Genomic DNA, 23,266 nt, shown 5'->3' with positions numbered 1-23,266 from the left:
TATCATGTCTTTCAACCAAACTATGAAAAAATAATATAAGTGTAAGCACAACACTAACAATACAAGGGAAACATCACCATCGTTATCATCATCATAATGCAAAACATTGTTAGAGTACACACAATTAAATAACAACAAACAAAATCAATCATCATACTAACATATCAATAAATTTGACAATCGATTCATTCTATCATTCATCTACCAAATAAGCATAGTAGACTCATTGTGACACCCTTACTACCCCAACACATATATAATATAATTTAATTAAGAAGAATAAACTTTCAAAGGGTTCGTAAAAGGGTTCACATAAAACGTCAAATCTGTTCTTTTTTCAATATAAGAGAATGACTGAAAAATAAAACTTGAAAGGTGAAATTTAAGAGTTTACAATTTTAAAATCATTTATTACAATACCAAATCCATATAAATATTCTGTCCTAGAAATCCTCTGCCCCGATGTCACACTATCAGAGCATTCCCATAATTTAACTGTTGGCATTCTAGATGCCACTCGTAGCCGGATCTTCTTCACCTAAAATATCCACAGTTTATACGGTGAAAAAAGAAAATATCTATATGCAAAGTACATACAAACACATCACAATATAATCTCATCATAATTCATTATTTAATAATATATATATATATATATATATATATATATATATATATATATATCAATCATTCATCATCTTCACATCTCAATTCACATTTAACATATCTCATTTCACATACATATCTCAATCCATCATAATCCACACCAATTATACAATTTACAACATCATTTCCATATTCATAATTCATGTCAATCTTACAATTAACAATATCATTTCCACATCCATAATTCACACCAATTTTACATTTAACAAATATCATTTCCACATCCATAATTCACACCAATCTCACAATTAACACTATGCCAAGACCTCGCCACATCTGACACAAGTGATACGGGTTAATTGCCTCCCACACCAAACTAGGGTCACGCCCTCCCTGTAGCATCACTTACCCAGGGGCCGTGCCATCCCTAGTCATTAAGGAGTACGCTCGTCCCTGAAGCATCACCTACCCAGGGTTCGTATCATCCCTGATCATCCAGGAGTACGCTCGTTCCTGAATCATCAACTACCCAGGGTTCGTATCATCCCTGATCATCCAGGAGTACGCTCGTCCCTAAAGCATCCACTACCAGGGTTCATATCATCCTCGATCCTTTAGTGTGAGGAACCACAGTCACATGCAATCCACATAGTCTCTTGCAATTAACTCTATGCTAGGGCTGCCATAATCGACATAAGTGGTGTGTGTTAACTGTCTTACTCATCCCACACCATGTTAGGGTCACGCCCTCCCTGTAGCACCACTTATCCAGGGGTCGTGCCATCCCTAGTCATTAGTGTGAGGAAACACATCGCAATCACATTTTTAATCATGTCCATACAACATCTCATCTCATATCACGATTCCATATCACATACACAATTCCATATCACATACTCACATCCTCAAGCAATTCACATCTCGATCATCAATTCTTATAAAATAATATAAGAATAACATTCATAAACTAATATAATAAACATTGGAATTATAAAATCCCCAATTGTTCCAAAACCTAACTCACAGGCACTTTTCTACAATTTTGTTCTCACTCTCAGATCATCATTCTTACAAATTATTAGCATATCTATAATCCTCAACACATACAGAATCTAGTGGGATCCTCAATTTCTCAAACAGAAATCATCCAATTTTTCACAACCTAACTTGCAGGCACTTTTTTATAATTTCGTTCTCTCTCCCAGAGCATCATTTTCACAAGTTAAACATATATTCGTAATCCTAAATATATATAGAATCACATAAGATAATTAATCCTCCAAACAGAAATAATTATAAAATTATTCATAACCCTAAGGGCTCTTCCTCTACCCAATTCCCTCATGTAACTCTACATATAAATAATCTCCTTTTCCCCCGTACCTGGATAAATAGGAACTCGGGCATAACCTCCTCTTCTTTTTCCTTAAACAAGGATCGGAACTAAAACTGGAGTAGAACCTCATCCTCTGAGTTCCTCTTGGTCTTCAGAGAGAAGAAGAGGAACGAAAGAGAGAACAGAAGAGAAGAGAGAGTGAGAATGAGAGGTGTGTAGAAATGAGAGGATTTGAGGCCTATTTATAGGATTTTTCGCCCACCTACCACTACGGTCCGTTCCAAAATTGGAACGGCCCGTTCTGGGCCCTTCAAACCTACGTAAATTTTTCAACTGGAACGGCCTGTTCCCAAACCAGAACTGCCCGTTCTCAAACCCAACAGAACGGCCCGTTCTGCTTCCAGAACGACCCGTTCTCCAAACCAGAACGACCCGTTCTCCCATCAGAACGGCCCGTTCTGCTTCTACAATTTTGGCCATACTCACTATTCCAGAACGGCCCGTTTCAAAATTGAAACGGCCCGTTCTGGGCCACGAATTGGGCTTTTGGCCCACGAAAAATGGGCTGTTACACTCATAACTCATGGCCGATTGGATCGACCTGCTCTGATACCACTAAATGTGACACCCTTACTACCCCAACACATATATAATATAATTTAATTAAGAAGAATAAACTTTCAAAGGGTTCGTAAAAGGGTTCACATAAAACTTCAAAACTGTTCTTTCTTCAATATAAGAAAATGACTGAAAAATAAAACTTGAAAGGTAAAATTTAAGAGTTTACAATTTTAAAATCATTTATTACAATACCAAATCCATATAAATATTCTGTCCTAGAAATCCTCTGCCCCGATGTCACATTATCAGAGCATTCCCATAATTTAACTGTTGACATTCTAGATGCCACTCGTACCCGGATCTTCTTCACCTAAAATATCCACAATTTATATGGTGAGAAAAGAAAATATCTATATGCAAAGTACATACAAACACATCACAATATAATCTCATCATAATTCATTATTTAATAAAATATATATATATATATATATATATATATATATATATATATATATATATATCAATCATTCATCATCTTCACATCTCAATTCACATTTAACATATCTCATTTCACATACATATCTCAATCCATCATAATCCACACCAATTATACAATTTACAACATCATTTCCATATTCATAATTCATGTCAATCTTACAATTAACAATATCATTTCCACATCCATAATTCACACCAATCTTACAATTAACACTATGCCAAGACCTAGCCACATCTGACACAAGTGATACAGGTTAATTGCCTCCCACACCAAACCAGGGTCACGCCCTCCCTGTAGCATCACTTACCCAGGGGCCGTGCCATCCCTAGTCATTAAGGAGTACGCTCGTCCCTGAAGCATCACCTACCCAGGGTTCGTATCATCCCTGATCATCCGGGAGTACGCTCGTCCCTGAAACATCAACTACCAGGGTTCGTATCATCCTTGATCCTTTAGTGTGAGGAACCACAATCAAATTACAATCCATACAGTCTCTTGCAATTAACCCTATGCCAGGGCTGCCATAATCGACATAAGTGGTGTGTGTTAACTGTCTTACTCATCCCACACCATGTTAGGGTCACGCCCTCCCTGTAGCACCACTTACCCAGGGGCCGTGCCATCCCTAGTCACTGATGTGAGGCACCACAATCACAATCATAATCACATTCATACAACATCTCATCTCATAATTCAAATTCACATCACGTACACAATTCCACCTCACATACACAACAGATAAGCCCAACAAAATAAGGGTTTACACACCCCTTAAGTAATTCACATCAAGATCATTCATTCTTATCAATCAATACAATAATAACATTCATAAATTAATATTATAAACAATGGAATTATCAATTTCATATAACTTTAACATAAACAATAAAACCCCCAATTCTTTCAAAACCTAACTCACAGGCACTTTTCTACAGTTTCGTTCTCCCTCTCAGATCATCATTCTTACAAATTAAATATATATTTCTAATCCTCAAAACATACAGAATCTAATGGTATCATTAATTCCTCAAACAGAAATATTTCAATTTTTCCAAAACCTAGCCTACAGGCACTTTTCTATAATTTCGTTCTCTCTCCCCGAGCATCATTTTTACAAATAAATCATATATTCATAATCCTAAATTCATACAGAATCAAATAATGCCAATAATTTTTCAAACAGAAATAATTATAAAATTACTCATAATCCTAAGGGCTCTTATTCTACCCAATTCCCTCATGTAACTCCACATATAAATAATCCCCTTTTCCCCCGTACCTGGATAAACAGCAGTTGAAACTACAACAGGGATCTCTTGGTCTCCTCCTCTAAGTGCCCCATGGTCTTCAGAGAGAAGAAGAGGGGAAGAAAAAATAACAGAAGAGAATAGGAAGAGAGAATGAGAGATGTGAGAAAATGAGAGGTAAGGCCTCCTATTTATAGGAATCTGCCTCAGCTAATCCGGAATGGCCCGTTCCAAAAGTGGAACGGCCGTTCTGGACCCTCCAGAACCAAGCAAAAATCTCGACTGGAACGGCCCGTTCCAAAACCCAGCAGAACGACCCGTTCTACCTTCAGAAAGGCCCGTTCTCCAAACCAGAACGGCCCGTTCTCCAACCGGAACGGCCCATTCTCCAACCGAAATGGCCCGTTCTCCAACCGGAACGGCCCGTTCTCAACTACGTTTTTTCGGCAAATTATTTATTCCGGAACGGCCCGTTTCACTTTCGAAACCGCCCGTTCCAGGCAACGAATTGGGCCCACGGCCCATTAAAAATTTGGGCTGTTACAATATTTTATTTTAATATTGATGGAAAAATTAAAAAATAGGTTTTCATTATGTATAGATTTATATAATTATTTTTTTATTTTTTAATCTATTTATCTGTGACGTTCAATCATAATGACTTAAACTTTAGTATAAGCAATTCTATTTTTTTTATTTAATAAAAACTAAATAATTTTTCTTTAGGCATAACAAATTATAAAAAGATCAATAGAAGGATATGAAAATAATTTGGACGTAGTATTTCATTAATGAAAGAGAAGAAAAAAAAATCTAGGGTTACATCAATATTTGGAAATACAAGGAAAGAAAGAATTACATTATAAGTAGGGTTTTCATTGAAACAAAAAATCGTCTACTAAACACTATGGAGTAACCTTATAAACCCTAACAAGTCTTCCACCACATTGTGTAGACCCCTAAAATTGTCCAGGTCGGAAATAAGACTCGAAGACTCTCGAAGATCAAAGGAAAGTCAGCCAAAGGGACTCTTAGAAGACCGTGGGATGACAATCTGTAGGTTTAGAGGTCTTAGAGTAGCAAAAAATAAGAAAGTGGAGGGAATGAAGCCCAATACGGCCTCCCAAAAGTTCAGTACGGCCGTATTGAACATTTTAAACTACAATACGGCCGCACTGAACTCAATACGGCCGTATTGAAGTTTCTGAACTTAAATACGGCTGCACTGAACTCAATACGGCTGCACTGAACTTCAATACGGCTGCACTGAACTCAATACGGCCGTATTGAGGTTTTTTGAACTTCAATACGGCCGTACTGAATTCAATACGGCCGTATTGTAGTTCAAAACTTCAATACGGACCGTATTGACCCCCAGAGGCCGTATTGCGCCTCATCCCTATAAATATGACGTCAATTGGACGTCATTCTACACTTTTACACGGAGTTTTAACCCTCTTCTTGAGTATTCTGGGTTTTTTTTGAGCAGTGCTCTGCCTAGAAATCACTCGGAGAGTTGATCCGACAAAGTTCTCGAGTTCTGAGCTTTTTGCTTGAGTCTCGAACTGAGTCGAAGGGAAATCCTCCGGATTTCCATAGTTAAAATTTTCTAGGAGGGAGCGAGCGGGCTTGTAGAGCGAGGGAACGCCAAAAAGCTTCCCAGTTTTACTTGAATATAAAAGCACGCTTCAAAGGTTTCTTCTTAAGACCTTCCTTTTACTGCTTTCTGTGTGTATATTTAACTGTCATCATGTAGATAGTTAAGTTATAATTGTTTAGAATAAATAGGGGTAATTTAGTAATTTCGCACTATTATTTTTAGAAATAATCTGTCATAGGGAACCCGAAAGGGGCGCTGTGGGGTGCTAACACCTTCCCCACGCGTAACCGACTCCCTTACCCGACTCTGGTTGTCATGGCCGAAGTCGATTTTTGAATCGATTGCCTTAAACTTCTTTTTCCAATGTTTTGAGTAAAACATTGGTGGCGACTCCATGAACCCTTCCTTTTTATGAAAACCGCTAATCCATGGAGGGTCCCGCTTGGGATTAACATGGATTGGTGAGCCTTTTAATAAAATTGCTCGTTTGACAAGGTCTCAGTTTGAGAATAAGTCATTCTAGCAATCCATATTTTTAAACAAATAAAAGAGTCCAACCATCCTTCGCGAATGCCGAAAGCCCGTTTCGGGCCGGTGGCGACAGATGACGACTCCACTGGGGAAGCCTCGAGAGTCAGTCCCATTTAGTGACAAATTATTTTTAACAAATAATAGTTAAAATTACTTCATTACCCCTTGCTTGTATGATAACATGTTTATCTAATTGTAACTGTTGTTTGTTTAATTTTCCGCAATTGTTTGAAATACAAACTGCACACGAACCTTTGCACACAACAGTTCCCTCTATACCCGGGGGCATGAGTGGTAAGCCATAGGGAGTGGATGTTAGTACGGCCGGTTGTCGAATGGGTCTATAGGTGCCCGTAGACCGTTGTCGGAAAGCATCACTCAAGGTGATAACCATGAACTCGAGTCCGACAGTGCGTTGGAGCTTTCCATCGGCTTACGACGAGAGGAATTGGATCCCTATAATGGGGGCACCTTGGGGGCCTCAGACCGGTGAGAACAGTTAGAACCACCTTGAATATGCACTTTTCTGCAGGATACCCCTACCTCGTGATTCGCTCGTGACTGTTCGTGGATGAGTGAATTGTTTGTGTAAATGCTTATGTGCAATTGTTTGTGCATTAATAAATAACCTCGTGATAAGGTCTAAAGAATAATCCCCATGCATGAAAAAAACCATGACATGAGAGGAAAGACCATGTGCGAAAATATAATAAAAGTGAGGAGCATGTGCATCATTACCAATAAGACATCATGCATCCTCATAAACCATGCATTCTAGGTTCACCAATACCTCTTGACATGAGTAAAAGAGACCCATAATTATCGAGATTCTCCGTTGGGGAGGGATCATAAGTCAAGGAGGGTGGTAACACTCCGTTTTAAAAAGGCAGCGCCTTAAAAATGGAGGGTTATCAAGCTCATGTCAAGAGCGTATTCATCCCATAAATAAACTAATTAAAACATTCATTTTAGAAAGTGGCTGGTCATCTCTCTGTCCTCACACGCGCGCAGAAAATCAAGAAGATGGAAGCGCTGGAGGACCAAAATAAGAAGCTTACAGCCGAGCTCTCACAGCTCAAAGAACAAATGGCGCAAATGATGGAACTCATGCGTCATCATAATGTACATGGGTCTCACCACAGTGACCATGAGTCCCATCATCATGAGGAGGAGGAGCACGAGGAAGAACCTCCACGAGCTGTACCCCTTGGGGCGGGGATCATGATTAAAGAGCCCGAGGTTTCAAAGGAACAATTCCATGCTCTTGAGGATCGGCTAAGAGTTATGGAGGGGCATGATTTTGACATCAAAGATGCCGCCGACATGTGCTTGGTGAGGGACATCCAATTCCCTCCCAAATTTAAAGTGCCAGATTTCCCAAAATATGTGGGATCGACTTGCCCTAAGAGTCATCTCACCATGTAATGTCGCAAAATGGCTGCATATGCCACAAATGAAAAGCTCTTGATCCATTGCTTCCAAGAGAGCTTAGCCGATACTGCGCTCAATTGGTATATGCAGCTAGATGGAAATCTAGTACATACATGGAGGCAGTTGGCCGACGCCTTTCTCAAGCGCTATAAATACAACATCGACCTAACACCCGATAGGTCAGATCTTCAAGCCTTGAGTAAGAAAAGTGATGAATCTTTCAAGGCGTACGCCCAACGATGGAGGGAGTTGGCGGCACAGATAGAGCCCCCGCTGTCGGATAAGGAGACGGTGTCCTTATTCATCAACTCGTTGACTGGTCCCTATTACGATAAAATGATAGGGAACACAACGACACTCTTCTCGGACATCATCACCATTGGGGAGAGAGTGGAACAAGGACTTAAAAGTGGGAAGCTGGCTAAGCCTTCCCAATCATATGAAGCTAAGAAGGCCTTCGGGAAGAAGAAAGAGGGAGGAGTCAATGCTATAACCATACCCTCGGCTACTTTCACTTCGAAGTCGGGAAGATCGCAATTCACCCCTGTGAAGAAGTTTGATAAACTTCCGACCACTTATAGCGATCTCCTGCCGAAGCTAGTAGAAGCCAAACTTATAGCTTATGTTCCACCAAGGAAGATCGACCCACCTTACCCCGATTGGTACAAGCCACAAGACAAATGTTTATACCATTCGGGGGCACCAGGGCATTCAACAGAGAACTGCCTAGCTCTCAAATACAAGGTCCAAAACCTTATTGATGCCGGGTGGGTCACCTTCGATTCGACAGCGCCCGACGTGAGCAAGAATCCTCTGCCAAAGCAGGAGTAGAGAGAAGAACAAGCCACGATAGGGCCCCTTCATATTTCTCTTTTAGGGACTCATGATCAGTACCCGAGATCATGAGAACCTTTTCATGTAAATAAGGGTTTTTGTACAGTTTTAATACATATCAATAAAGAGGCATTTTTCACACATTACTCTCTTTTTTGTTCTTTTCTCTCTTTCCTCATTAACATTAATAATTCTAAACCTAAACAGAACCAATAAAATAATTATGTCTGTAATTGTTCGCTCTGACCGGGATCCGAAGGTGAATGGGTTGAGTTGGACAGTGATGAGGAGACCATCTCTCCGGATCTGCAAAGACTGCTAGATCAAGAAGCTCGTCTACTCCGACCGTGTCAAGAGAAATTAGAGACTGTGAATTTGGGGCATGGCCGAGAGATAAAAGAGGTCAACATTAGGACCCATACCAGTGATGAAATAAGGACACATGTTTCCGCTATGATTATAATAAAATCATTCTTCATTGCTTCTTTTCTTGCTTATAATAAAATTCTAAACCACATTATTTTTAACCCTGTTTGAATAAGCATGAATGAGGTTAAAATCATCTTAATAATAATAAACCCGCATCATTTTTTATATGGAAGTGTGTGTGACAACTTGGAGCACCTTCCCTTGGCCTCGACAAGTGCCATCATGGATAAAAATAAATCCTTTAAAATAAAAGAAGCTCGGCAGAAAACCCAAAAAGGGGGATGCGCAAAAATAAGAGCAAAGAACCCGCTAGGAATCCCACGAAAGGGTGACCTAGGCAAAAATTAGGGTTGCAAAATAAACAAAAAACAAAAGTCCGCTAAAACACCACAAAAGGGTGTTTCAGGCAAAAATAAGGACAATAAAAAAAAACAAAAGAAATCCATGATGGTACCACGAGCCGAATTCAAGAAAGGTTCAAGGGAAGCTATCCAAGTTGTCGAATCACAACACGACTTTTTAACTTCATAAGTGTTTAATCAAACAAGCCTAAACACATAAGCCTACCTTGGCCATCCATTCTTACAAAAACCATTTTTGAAAAATAAATCCCCTCTAAAACACAAACTTCAGAACAAAAATATCTTTCTTTTCTTTTCTCTCTTGTCCCAAAAGATTTTAGGATAATCTAGTGGAAGCACGGAGAAATAAATCATCACTGATAATGAATCTAATCTGAACAACAAAATGGTGGAAGAACTGTGCCAAGAATTCAAGATCCAACACCATAACTCTTCCCCATATCGGCCAAAGATGAATGGGGCAGTCGAGGCAACCAATAAGAACATCAAGAAAATAGTGCAAAAGATGGTTGTCTCATTTAAAGACTGGCACGAGATGTTACCCTTCGCTTTCCATGGTTATAGGACTTCTGTACGCACATCTACAAGAGCTACTCCATTCTCCCTCGTCTATGGGATGGAGGCAGTGCTACCCGTCGAAGTCGAAATACTTTCCCTAAGGGTAATCATGGAAGCAAAACTTTCCGAAGCAGAATGGGTTCAAAGCCGGTATGACCAGTTGAACCTCATTGAAGAAAAACGGCTGAACGCCATATGCCATGGTCAAGCCTATCAGAGGAAGATCAAAAAGGCTTTTGACAAGAAAGTCCACCCCCGAGTCTACCATGAGAGAGAGTTGGTAATGAAGAAATTGCTACCAACTCAAAAGGACAAAATCGGAAAGTGTGCCCCAAATCACGGAGGACCATACGTGGTAAAACGAGCCTTCTTAGGAGGAGCACTGATCCTCACAGACATGGATGGAAAAGAACTTCGATACCCAGTCAACGCTGACGTGGTAAAGAAGTACTATGCTTGAAGACGTTGCTTGCATAGGCCCGCTAGGATGAAAACCCAAAAAGGGCGTCCTAGGCAAAAGTTAGGGCAAAATAAAAAGCCCGCCAGTACAAGGGTACTAGGCAAAACAAAGGCGAATTTATCCCCGCTAGGATATGTCCTAGGCAAAAATTAGGGGCAAAAGAATAAGATACAAAAACAAAGCAAGCAACGATCACTTGAATCGAAAACCGAAAGGCGGCTCAAGTGATTATCTTCTAGAAGCAAGCGTCTTGCAGCATCTACACTCCTGGCTCAGGCATCTCACCCGAAGCAACTAGGGGAATGTAAAGAGCAACAATTACAGATATAATTGTTAAGCCCAATGTATAGCCTACCTTGGCCAGCCATTCTTCAGAAAATCCTTCTGTATATCTTTCTGTAAAAACACTTGTGAATATCAATAAAATATCTATTCATTTTCTCTTCTCTCTTGACCATGTGATTATGCCTCTAAAATTGGTATTTCATAAAAATTGTACGAAATTCCTTTAATAATCAGTCAATAAAGAAAATTGGAGGGGTTCCTATAAAATCCGTAATCTCCTGCATAAAAGGCTCACAAAAATCCTCCCTCGCGTCTATGACAGAAACTCCTCCAAAGAAGAAGAGGATAGGGAGAGCCATTCATTTTCTAAAAAAACATCAACAAAATTAACTTGCATTTTTGTGCATCACACACACATTAGTTGCACATTCAAAGACCTTATCATGAGGCAATTGCATAAAATAGAAAAAATAGAAAATTGCTTGTGTATGACAGCAGTCAACAAAGGCCAAAAAAAAAACGACAAAAAGGCAAAAATACAGAAAAAGCCAAAAAATCGACAAAAAAGGCAAAATACAGAAAAAGCCAAAAATCAACAAAAAAGGCAAAATACAGAAAACCCAACAAATTGTACAGAATAACTGAGCCTGGAGAGGCTTGCCGAAATAATACTCTCTCAGAAATAACTGAGCCTGGAGAGGCTTGCCGAAATAATACTCCTTCTTCATACAGAATAACTGAGCCTGGAGAGGCTTGCCGAAATAATACTCCTTCAGAATAACTGAGCCTGGAGAGGCTTGCCGAAATAATACTCCTTCAGAATAATTGAGCCTGGAGAGGCTCGCCGAAATAATACTCTCTCAGAATAATTGAGCCTGGAGAGGCTTGCAGAAACAATACTCCCTCTTAGAATAATTGAGCCTGGAGAGGCTCGCCGAAATAATACTCTCTCAGAATAACTGAGCCTGGAGAGGCTCGCAGAAATAATACTCCCCAGAGAAACCTCAGCTTAAGCTCGTGGAACAAATCCCCAGCGAGAGCTATCAAAGCAAGATCGTCAAAATCCCCAATGGAAGCGCGATCATCCAAGCAAAATATTCAGTCAAAGGACTTGAAACTTCCTCAGTGGAAGATAGCTCTCTGACTCAAGCGCTGAGTGAGGCTAAGCCTGCAGAGGCTTCCTAAATAATACTCTGGGATACATAAGATCCCCAAATCCCCAGTCGCCTACTCAAGAGGCACCCCTACAAAAGGAGAAAAATAAAAAATATCAATAAATATTCCCCAAGCGGAATTCGGCATCCAGCCAAAACACCGAACATCAAGATGATTTGCCTAACAGAAGAGGCCAATCAAGAATTGAATGACAGAATCCCCCAGCGGATAACAGCTTACACAGAGGCTACAAAAATCAGAAAATCAAAAGAGACACCCGAATAAGGATAACCGGGATACTCCACCAACGTCAAAGGACGTCAGCCAAACATAAGGCATCGCTCAATTCAAGAAGAGCATCTGTGTCTACACCCCAAGGAGTAAGAAATTCCCCATGGGTACCAACTATGCAAATGCAAGTTGGGGCACAAGAACCTATGAATGACTGCACATCCCCTAGACGGATCCCTGCGTTATCCAGCCCTCAGTGGCACAAAATCAGAAAAACCATCGAAGCAGCATAGTGGACTGTGGAGACAAAAAATCATCTCAGATCCCTGGAGAGGGTAAACTCGCATTGCCGAAGTGATCAGAAGACACGGACGCAGACCCTGGAGAGGGCAAACTCAGTTGCCTAGGTCGTCAGAGACAACCGAAGCAAAGTCTGGAGAGACGGTACTCAAAGTCTGGAGAGACGGTACTCAAAGTCTGGAGAGACGGTACTCAGAGTCTGGAGAGACGGTACTCAGAGTCTGGAGAGACGGTACTCAGAGTCTGGAGAGACGGTACTCAGAGTCTGGAGAGACGGTACTCAAAGTCTGGAGAGACGGTACTCAAAGTCTGGAGAGACGGTACTCAGAGTCTGGAGAGACGGTACTCAAAGTCTGGAGAGACGGTACTCAGAGTCTGGAGAGACGGTACTCAAAGTCTGGAGAGACGGTACTCAAAGTCTGGAGAGACGGTACTCAAAGTCTGGAGAGACGGTACTCAAAGTCTGGAGAGACGGTACTCAAAGTCTGGAGAGACGGTACTCGAAGTCTGGAGAGACGGTACTCAAAGTCTGGAGAGACGGTACTCAAAGTCTGGAGAGACGGTACTCAAAGTCTGGAGAGACGGTACTCAAAGTCTGGAGAGACGGTACTCAAAGTCTGGAGAGACGGTACTCAGAGTCTGGAGAGACGGTACTCAGAGTCTGGAGAGACGATACTCAAAGTCTGGAGAGACGGTACTCAAAGTCTGGAGAGACGGTACTCAAAGTCTGGAGAGACGGTACTCAGAGTCTGGAGAGACGATACTCAGAGTCTGGAGAGACGGTACTCAGAGTCTGGAGAGACGGTACTCAAAGTCTGGAGAGACGGTACTCAAAGTCTGGAGAGACGGTACTCAAAGTCTGGAGAGACGGTACTCAGAGTCTGGAGAGACGGTACTCAGAGTCTGGAGAGACGGTACTCAGAGTCTGGAGAGACGGTACTCAAGGTCTGGAGAGACGGTACTCAAAGTCTGGAGAGACGGTACTCAAGGTCTGGAGAGACAGTACTCAACCATCAGCGTCGTCAGAGGCACGTTGGTGTTCAACTTCCGGCTCGGGCGTCGAGTGAAGTTGACCCTGGAGAGGGTAAACTTAGCTACCAAGGTTGTCAGAAGCGCCGAGGTATGCAACAACCTGGAGAGGCTACTCAACAATTTTCCACCGGAAGACGCTACAAGTCGGAAGGATGGCCTTATTCCCCGGACAATTGGGTCAACTCCTTTACTTATCAACTGGTACACTAAAAGGCCGTTTGACTAAGTAAAGGGGGGGCAGCTGTAGACCCCTAAAATTGTCCGGGTCGGAAATAAGACTCGAAGACTCTCGAAGATCAAAGGAAAGTCAGCCAAAGGGACTCTTAGAAGACCGTGGGATGACAATCTGTAGGTTTAGAGGTCTTAGAGTAGCAAAAAATAAGAAAGTGGAGGGAATGAAGCCCAATACGGCCTCCCAAAAGTTCAGTACGGCCGTATTGAACATTTTAAACTACAATACGGCCGCACTGAACTCAATACGGCCGTATTGAAGTTTCTGAACTTCAATACGGCTGCACTGAACTTCAATACGGCTGCACTGAACTCAATACGGCCGTATTGAGGTTTTTTGAACTTCAATACGGCCGTACTGAATTCAATACGGCCGTATTGTAGTTCAAAACTTCAATACGGACCGTATTGACCCCCAGAGGCCGTATTGCGCCTCATCCCTATAAATATGACGTCAATTGGACGTCATTCTACACTTTTACACGGAGTTTTAACCCTCTTCTTGAGTATTCTGGGTTTTTTTTGAGCAGTGCTCTGCCTAGAAATCACTCGGAGAGTTGATCCGACAAAGTTCTCGAGTTCTGAGCTTTTTGCTTGAGTCTCGAACTGAGTCGAAGGGAAATCCTCCGGATTTCCATAGTTAAAATTTTCTAGGAGGGAGCGAGCGGGCTTGTAGAGCGAGGGAACGCCAAAAAGCTTCCCAGTTTTACTTGAATATAAAAGCACGCTTCAAAGGTTTCTTCTTAAGACCTTCCTTTTACTGCTTTCTGTGTGTATATTTAACTGTCATCATGTAGATAGTTAAGTTATAATTGTTTAGAATAAATAGGGGTAATTTAGTAATTTCGCACTATTATTTTTAGAAATAATCTGTCATAGGGAACCCGAAAGGGGCGCTGTGGGGTGCTAACACCTTCCCCACGCGTAACCGACTCCCTTACCCGACTCTGGTTGTCATGGCCGAAGTCGATTTTTGAATCGATTGCCTTAAACTTCTTTTTCCAATGTTTTGAGTAAAACATTGGTGGCGACTCCATGAACCCTTCCTTTTTATGAAAACCGCTAATCCATGGAGGGTCCCGCTTGGGATTAACATGGATTGGTGAGCCTTTTAATAAAATTGCTCGTTTGACAAGGTCTCAGTTTGAGAATAAGTCATTCTAGCAATCCATATTTTTAAACAAATAAAAGAGTCCAACCATCCTTCGCGAATGCCGAAAGCCCGTTTCGGGCCGGTGGCGACACATTGTCGCCAAAGTAGTCCTCGATGTCATCAATTGAGTCATCAAAAAAGTACGAGCCCTTCTATTGGTTCAGTTTCATCTTAACATAACAAATGACATATGGAAGAACAAAGAATATTATGGCAGTCTCTACAACAAACTAATAAAATAATAATTAAAAGAAACAAAATAACATGATGTCTAAAAATAACTACAATGAAATGCAAAACCAAAAGAATAAACATAAGTCTAGACAAGTGAATACAACATGGAAACAACAACATCAAATCCTACGTGTACCAGTAAACACCCCCTCGGTCAGGAACTAGGCCGAGAAAGGCACCAAAAAGGACGACAGTTTCCTCACGATACCCCCTTCGGCCTTGAACCTGGCCGAAGCCATTCTCGGTCTTAGGAATATCCGAATACTCCTTCCACGAAGGAGGAAAAACCCCAACAGGACAAAAGAAGCATCTAGGGAAACACTCAAGATACCCCTTCGGCCCCAAGATAGGCCAGATACCCCTTCGGCCCCAAGATAGGCCGAATACCCCTTCGGCCCCAAGCTAGGCCGAATACCCCTTCGGCCCCAAGCTAGGTCGAATACCTCTTCGGCCCCAAGCTTCGTCAAAGACATTCAAGGCCCCCACCTTAAGCCTGGTCGAGCACCCTTTCGACCTCAAGCTTGGCCGAATACCCTTTCGGCCTCAGGCTTGGCCGAATACCCTTTCGACCTCAGGCTTGGCCGAATACCCTTTCGGCTTCAAGCTCGGCTGAATACCCTTTCAGCCTCAAGCTCGGCTGAATACCCCTTCAGCCTTAAGCTTGACCGAATACCCAGAAAAAGGACAAGTCAGGGAATGCATGGCAGGTTAAGACATCCATTACGGATGAATTATCCCACCTAATTAAGAGAGATTAAGGTTAACCAAGGTATTACCCATCCCCCCAGACAGAAGGCCCACCAGGCCCAAACATGTCACTATAAATATATAGGTGATGGGACAAAAAGGAGGTACGATTTATTCCATATAAAAGCCTTTATTACTCTCTACCGAATACTTACTTGATCGTTGGATTGCCTTTGCAGGTACCCTCCCCACCCATTGCAGACAATATTCGATCAGCACCAAGGACTTGAGGACCATTTGAAGGAGCAACAGGAGCAGTGTTTCTACGCAGGAACATTTTGGCGCCCACCGTGGGGCCGAAAACCAAAACGATTCTCGACCCTGAAGTAAGATGGTAGCGACTAGGAGTCAGCAGGAAAACGTAACTATTCACAATCTCGGGATGCCCCGAGGAACACCCCAGCGAACGAATCAGAACGAGGAAGGAGTGGAAGAGTCTTACACAGCTCGGTCCCAACCTCCCGACCCATCATCGGCCATCGAGCAATTGAAGGCCGAAATGATGGAACTAAAGAGGCTCCGAGAAAAAGACGCCCACGAGTTGTCGGTCCTAAGAAAAGAGAATGCCGAGCTCAGAAGCGACAACCGATCATGGCATCCATCTCATGATACCCCCAACACCCAGTCAACCCGAGATCACGGGGAATCATCGGGATGGTACAAAGAAACAAGGGCTCCTAAGCCCCCAGCAGGAGTGACAATAAATACTCTCGATCAGCAACGACGACAGGGGAGAACGCAGTTTACCCCGGACATTGCCGGAGCCCGTCTGCCCGACAATTGGAAAAACTTGGCCTTAGAGAAGTATGACGGAACCGTCGACTCGGAAGAACACCTTGATGCGTTCGTTACCCAGGTCAGTTTGTACACGGATGACGATGCTATCATGTGTAAAGTCTTCCCTACCTCGCTGAAAGGACCGGCACTTAATTGGTTCACGAGACTCCCACTCGGATCGGTAGACTCGTTCACAGCCTTATCTTCCCGGTTCGTGATACAGTTTGCCACGAGCCGTCCTCACCAGCTCACGTCAATCGCATTGGTCAACATTCGCCAAGAGAAGAAGGAACCTTTGAGAACCTTCATGAAAAGGTTCAGAAAAATGACACTATCTATTCGAAACCTGGACCCGGCCGTGGCAATGCATCACCTGACCACGACACTAAGGCCCGGGCCTTTCGTCAACAGCTTGTGTAAAAAGCCACCCCGGGACTTGGATGACCTGAGGCAGAGAGTCACAAAATACATGCAAATGGAGGAATTGGCCGAGTTTCGGAGTTAAAACTGACCCGACCTATTCCTCACGAAGAAAGAAGGTGATAGGGAGCCCCCCAGATCCCATCCCTGAGACATACCTGATCGCGAGAAGAATAACAAGGGGCCAAGATACATGCAGTACACGCCGCTCAACACCAGCAGGGCCAAGGTGTTGGAACAGGCCTTAGCCACAGAAGTCCTGGTTGTTCCTCGAAGAGCCATGACCCCGCCTCATGCAGATAAGACGAAAGTGTGCCAGTTCCACCAGAATAGAGGGCACACTACCGAAGAGTGCTCTACCCTTTGGGATCGCATTGAGGACCTCGTTAAGGCCGGATTTCTTCAAAACTTCGTTCGACCGTCGGACAGCAGAAAGAACGACTATGGTAGGAGGGAGTACAGAAGGGAGCACCGAGACCGAGCACCTCCAAGGAACCAATCTCCTGAACGTAACAGGTCCCCAGAAAGGAACAATAAACGAGACCGAAATCAACCCAGGCGGGTGATAAACACCATTGCTGGAGGCTTCGCGGGGGGAGAAAGCACGTCTTCAGCACGCAAGAGACACTTGAGAGCAATCAAGTCGGTTAACGCCGTAGGACGAGCAACTCCAATCCACATGCCTCCTATCACATTTACTGATGAAGACTTTCAAGGTGTCGACCCAGTACAAGATGATCCCATGGTCATCAGTGTAGAAATCAACAACTGTATCGTGAGGAAAACTCATGTTGATCAGGGAAGCTCGGCAGACATCTTATACTGGAAGACGGTCAAGTAGCTCGGCATCCCTGAACAAGAGCTGACGCCTTATCATGAGCCCTTAGTGGGATTTTCGGGTGAACGAGTGGACACTCGGGGGACAATAGATCGATACACCTACTTCGGGGACGACCGACCAAGACGTAGGATCAGAGTACGATACATTGTGGTGCACGCTAATACCTCGTACAACATCTTCCTGGGCCGACCCTCCTTGAACAAGCTACGAGCCATCGTCTCTACCCCCACTTGGCAATGAAGTTCCCCTTTGAGGAAGGAACGATCATCACTCTGCACGCGGATCAAAAGACGGCCCGCGAATGTTACCTCGCCAGCTTGAAGGTATAACCAACTCCGAAGCCAAGCCGAGATGTCAATGTCATCGGTGATGTCGGCCAACCTAAGTCGATTGAAGGCTTAGAACTCGACCCCAGAATGGAAGATGAAGATAGGGTCGAACCAATAGAAACCACGATCCCTTTTCAACTCGAGAAGAATGAAGAACAGGTTACTTATTTAAGTTCCCAATTATCCGAAGTCGAAGCAACAGACATCAAGCAGGTCCTACGGAAATATGCCGACCTATTCGCTTGGACTACGGCTGATATGCCGGACATCGACCCAAGCTTCCACTGCCACCGGCTCTTAGTGTGCCAAGACTCTAGGCCCATCGCTCAAAAGAAAAGAAAGATAGGAGGAGAAAGGGCCCAGGAAGTAAGAGAAGAGACAACCAAGCTACTTCAGGCAGGTTTCATAAGGGAATTCAAGTACTTCACGTGGTTGGCCAACGTGGTAATGGTCAAGAAGTCAAATGGGAAATGGCGGATGTGTACCGATTACACAGATCTGAACAAAGCATGCCCCAAAGACGCTTACCCATTACCCCACATTGATGCGCTGGTTGATGGAGCGGCCGACCATCAAAGACTGAGTTTCCTTGACGCATACTCAGGGTACAATCAAATACCCATGTACCCACCAGATGAAGAAAAAACGGCATTCATCACCAATTCGACCAACTTCTGCTACAAAGTGATGCCATTCGGCTTGAGGAACACCGGTGCAACCTACCAACGACTCATGAACAAAATCTTCCGCCGGCAAATAGGAACGTGCCTGGAGGTATATGTGGACAATATGGTAATCAAATCCACTTCGGCCACCGATCACCTAAAAGACCTCGATACGATATTCGATGAAGTAAGGCGACATCACATGCAGTTGAACTCGGCAAAATGCACCTTCAGGGTTGCCGGGGGCAAATTCTTGGGCTTCATGTTGTCAACAAGAGGAATAGAAGCCAACCCTGACAAGTGCCAAGCTATTGTCAATATGAGAAGCCCCAACAATATAAAAGAAGTGCAACGATTGGCCGGGCGCATTGCTTCCTTGGCTCGGTTCCTACCCTGCATGGCGGATAAATCAAGGCCCATAATGTCTTTGTTGAAAAAGGCTACCAAGTTCCAGTGGACCGAAGAATGCGAGTCAGCATTTCAAAACTTCAAGACGATCCTCACAGCTCCTCCGTTGCTGGCCAAGCCGGACCCATATGATCATGTACATCTCGGTGTCCGACAAAGCCATCAGCGCAGCTCTAGTCCAAGAGAAAGCGGAACAAAGGCCGGTGTACTTCATCAGCCGAGCCTTACAGGATGCTGAAACCAGGTACCAGCATCTAGAAAAAATGGTCCTAGCCCTCGTGCACACAGCCAGGCGCCTCTGACACTATTTCCAGAGCCACAAGGTTCTTGTCAGGACAGATAGCCCGATTGTTAAAGTATTGCGGAAGCCCGAACTAGCCAAGAGGATGGTCGCTTGGTCCATAGAGCTATCACAATTTGATATCCGTTTCGAACTAAGAGGACCCATCAAGGCACAGAGCATGGCCGATTTCATAAATGAGTTCACCCCGGAAGTACTTCCCGAACCACACGCATGGACCCTACACGTGGATGGGTCATCAAATCAGCAAGGTAGCGGAGCTGGTATCATACTGGAAGGTCCTGGTAAAGTGGTGGTCGAACAATCACTAAGATCCGGCTTCAAGACCTCCAACAACCAAGCCGAGTACGAAGCCCTACTCGCAGGCTAGAGGTTGGCACACGACTTGGGCATCACCAGAATCAAATGCTGGAGTAACTCCCAAGTAGTAACAGGTCAAGTCAACGACACTTTCCAAATCAAAGAGCCAACACTTCTCCTGTACTTTCATGCATTCCAGAAGCTGAAAAAGAACTTTGATGATGTACAAGTCGAGAACACACCTCAGGAACTCAACACAAGAGCTGATCAATTGGCTAAGCTAGCTAGCAGCAAAAAGACTAGTCATTTGCGCAGCATGATGCAACAAGAGTTACAAAAGCCAAGTGTCGCCGAAGCCGAATGTTTGCAAGTCCAACAAGGGACACACAGTTGGATGACCGGCATAGTTGAACACCTCGTGACCGGCTCGTTGCCCGCCGATCCCCTTGAAGCTAAGAAGATGAAAACTGTGGCGGCACGATACGTTCTAATCTTTGGAGAGCTGTACAAGCGGGGCATTTCGACACCCCTACTGAAGTGCCTTGCACCTGAACAGGCTCACTACGTCCTCCGGGAGATCCATGAAGGCGTATGTGGAACCCACTCGGGAAGCCGAACTCTTGCCACCAAAGTTGTTCGGGCCGGTTATTATTGGCCAACCTTGGCGGTAGATTGCACCAAATTTGTCCAACAATGCAAACCGTGCCAACAACATGGACCGTTGACACACAATCCCCCCGAAGAACTACACTCTATCACCACCCCATGGCCATTTTCGGTTTGGGGCTTGGATATCTTAGGGCCATTCCCACCAGTAAAAGGGCAAGTGAAGTTTCTCATCGTGGCAGTAGATCGTTTCACCAAATGGATCGAAGCAGAGGCAGTGGCCACCATTATGGCCAACAATGTGCAAAAATTCTTTTGGAAGAACGTTGTCACCCGCTTTGGGATTCCATACGCCTTGATCACCGACAACGGCTTATAATTCACCGATCTTTGCTTCAATGACTTTCTATCTGAATTAGGGATCAAGCACAAGATGACCTCGGTAGAGCATCCCCAAACCAACAGACAGGCAGAAGCGGCCAACAAGGTTGTCCTCAAGGAGTTAAAATGATGGCTCGGACAAGCAAAAGGCACGTGGCCTGACCACCTGCCTGAAATTCTATGGGCTTATCGGTGCACTCCGCAAAGTTTGACTAAGGAAACCCCTTTCCAGCTAACTTACGGCACAGATGCCATGATTCTGGTTGAAATAGGAGAACCTTCCCTTAGGCGGCTACAATTCAATGAACAAATGAACGAGGAGGCTCTCAATGTGGAACTAGATCTAATCGACGAAGCACGCGAACACGCGCTCGTCAATATGGAAGCCTGCCGAACCAAATTAGCAAGGAAACATCAAACGAAGGTCAAGCCACGCGAGTTTCAAGCCGGAGACCTAGTCTGGCGAGTCACGGGCGAAGCGAGAAAAGACAAGGCTCAAGGAAAATTGGCACCCAACTGGGAGGGCCCCTACCGTATAATGCACAACTTGCAAAATGGAGCTTACAAGTTGGAAGAGCTCACAGGAAAAGCTATCCCTCAAACATGGAATGAGACATACTTTAAACACTACTTTAGTTAGCAATCACCATGTAATTGTTTCGATGCACTCTTTTCCTTTTCTAGGTTTTCTCCTCTTAAAAAAGTGTGAAAAGAGGTTTTCCTGAGAAAAGGTTTTTAACGAGGCATCATATTAATGAAACAAGCCCTATCCAACAATCTTGTATTTTTCTGTCTAATCGCAAGTCATAACAAATACGTAATCCTTCCCGAGTACCTCACTCAGCCAAGGTTGAAACATCAAATCCCTCCCGAGTACCCATTACTCGACCAAGGACGAATACGTAATCCCTCCCGAGTACCTCACTCGGCCAAGGTTGAAACATCAAATCCCTCCCGAGTACCCATTATTCGGCCAATGACGAATACGTAATCACTCCCGAGTACCTCACTCGACCAAGGTTGAAACATCAAATCCCTCCCAAGTACCTATTACTCGGCAAAGCATGATCAAAGAATCCTTCCCGAGAAATTTTCTCGGCCAAGGTTGATTAACGCAGTCCCTCCCGAGTACTCTAACTCGGCCAAGGTTGAAAACATATTCCCTCCCAAGAACTCTAGCTCAGTCAAGGTTGAATCATTAAATCCCTCCCGAGAAATCCTCTCGACCAAGGTTGATTAACGCAGTCCCTCCCAAGCACTCTAGCTCGGTCAAGGTTGACTCATTAAATTCCTCCCGAGAAACCCTCTCGGCTAAGGTCGATTAACGCAGTCCCTCCCAAGCACTCTAGCTCGGTCAAGGTTGACTCATTAAATTCCTCCCGAGAAACCCTCTCGGCTAAGGTCGATTAACGCAATCCCACTCAAAAGATCCTCTCGGACAAGGATAAGTGATATAATCTCTCCCGAGCATCCGACCAGGACAAGGTTGTAGGTTACATCCCTCCCTAATACTTACTTCTCGGCTAAGGACGAAACACTTGGCCCTTACTCAGAAAACATACTCGGTGAAGGTCAAAGGAATCACTTGATCAAGGGTACTTAAGCTTACGACACTCAAGCTACTCATACACAGTACTGTCACCCGATCAAGTTATGAACAACCTTGAACACGACATTACGATGGTAAGTTATTTAAGTCATTAGAACAAAAGAAAGGGTAAGACAACCGAGATAGAATCCAAATGCACGAAATTCATTAAAAGGCTCTGAGGCCGAAACGACACTATCAGCCGAAGGGTACAATGATTATATAGCACCAATGGCCCAAAATAATCAAGAAGTAAACAAAAACGTATACCCTAATTCTATACATCATCTTCAAAACAGATGTACAACAAAAAACAAAACATACAACCAAAACCCATCAATCCGCATGCCATAGCCCATTGGGCTGCAGGGGCGGCAGAATCTAACATCCGATGGCCCTGCTCGGATAGAAGATCAGAGGACATCATCCGGGCTAGATGGATCTCCTCCGACAAAAAGTCCTTGGCGACAATGGCCGAGGGAATGGCCGAGTCCGTTGAAGGTCCCTCAGCCCGATGATGCTTCGGCCGAGTCGTCTCACCACCAGCTGCGTCGGCCTTCCTTTTGCCCTTGTCCCATTTCTTTTTTGGATTTGGGTCAGGGAGCACTACATCTTGGGGAGTTGGTCGAGGAGCATTGGCAGTCCCTGGCACCGGGTCAATTGCCACACTACGGTGGTCATCAGCCGAAGTCCCTGTCGGGGCCCGGTTTCGCATCGCTTGGCGGTAGGACAACCCGAGACCTTGTTACGCCATCAGCCTGCAAAAAACAAAGTCACACATCAACTTAACAAGAATGACCGATAGGGAAAACAAATACATACCCT

The 23,266-nt window shown here is 43.9% G+C and overlaps 3 protein-coding genes across 3 annotated transcripts; all 3 read left to right on the top strand.

The window, feature by feature from the left end:
- Positions 1–17,215: 17,215 nt before the first annotated feature.
- LOC109792451 (uncharacterized) lies at positions 17,216–17,863 on the top strand. Its single transcript, XM_020351865.1, has one exon. It carries the CDS (start codon positions 17,216–17,218, stop codon positions 17,861–17,863), a length of 648 nt encoding a protein of 215 aa, XP_020207454.1.
- Positions 17,864–19,651: 1,788 nt separating this feature from the next.
- On the top strand, positions 19,652–20,851 carry LOC109792452 (uncharacterized). Its single transcript, XM_083061359.1, has 2 exons — positions 19,652–19,850; positions 20,001–20,851. The coding sequence occupies exons 1-2, from the start codon at positions 19,652–19,654 to the stop codon at positions 20,849–20,851; spliced, it is 1,050 nt and encodes a 349-aa protein (XP_082917485.1).
- A 255-nt stretch (positions 20,852–21,106) lies between these two features.
- Positions 21,107–21,493, top strand: LOC145950276 (uncharacterized). Its single transcript, XM_083061358.1, has one exon. It carries the CDS (start codon positions 21,107–21,109, stop codon positions 21,491–21,493), a length of 387 nt encoding a protein of 128 aa, XP_082917484.1.
- The last annotated feature ends 1,773 nt before the right edge of the window (positions 21,494–23,266 follow it).

This window comes from Cajanus cajan, chromosome 8 (assembly GCF_000230855.2).
Source record: "Cajanus cajan strain Asha chromosome 8, NIPB_CcT2T_4, whole genome shotgun sequence".
NCBI lineage: Eukaryota > Viridiplantae > Streptophyta > Magnoliopsida > Fabales > Fabaceae > Cajanus > Cajanus cajan.
This window is presented reverse-complemented; position numbering and strand designations above follow the sequence as displayed.

Excerpts from the sequence above, each read along its gene's own strand:
- LOC109792451 (XM_020351865.1), top strand. The coding sequence starts at position 17,216 with ATGCAGTACACGCCGCTCAACACCAGCAGGGCCAAGGTGTTGGAACAG.
- LOC109792452 (XM_083061359.1), top strand. The coding sequence starts at position 19,652 with ATGGTCGCTTGGTCCATAGAGCTATCACAATTTGATATCCGTTTCGAA. Across the intron at positions 19,851-20,000 it reads TATCATACTGGAAGGTCCTG|GTCAAGTCAACGACACTTTC; the intron begins GTAAAGTGGTGG and ends AAGTAGTAACAG.
- LOC145950276 (XM_083061358.1), top strand. The coding sequence starts at position 21,107 with ATGATTCTGGTTGAAATAGGAGAACCTTCCCTTAGGCGGCTACAATTC.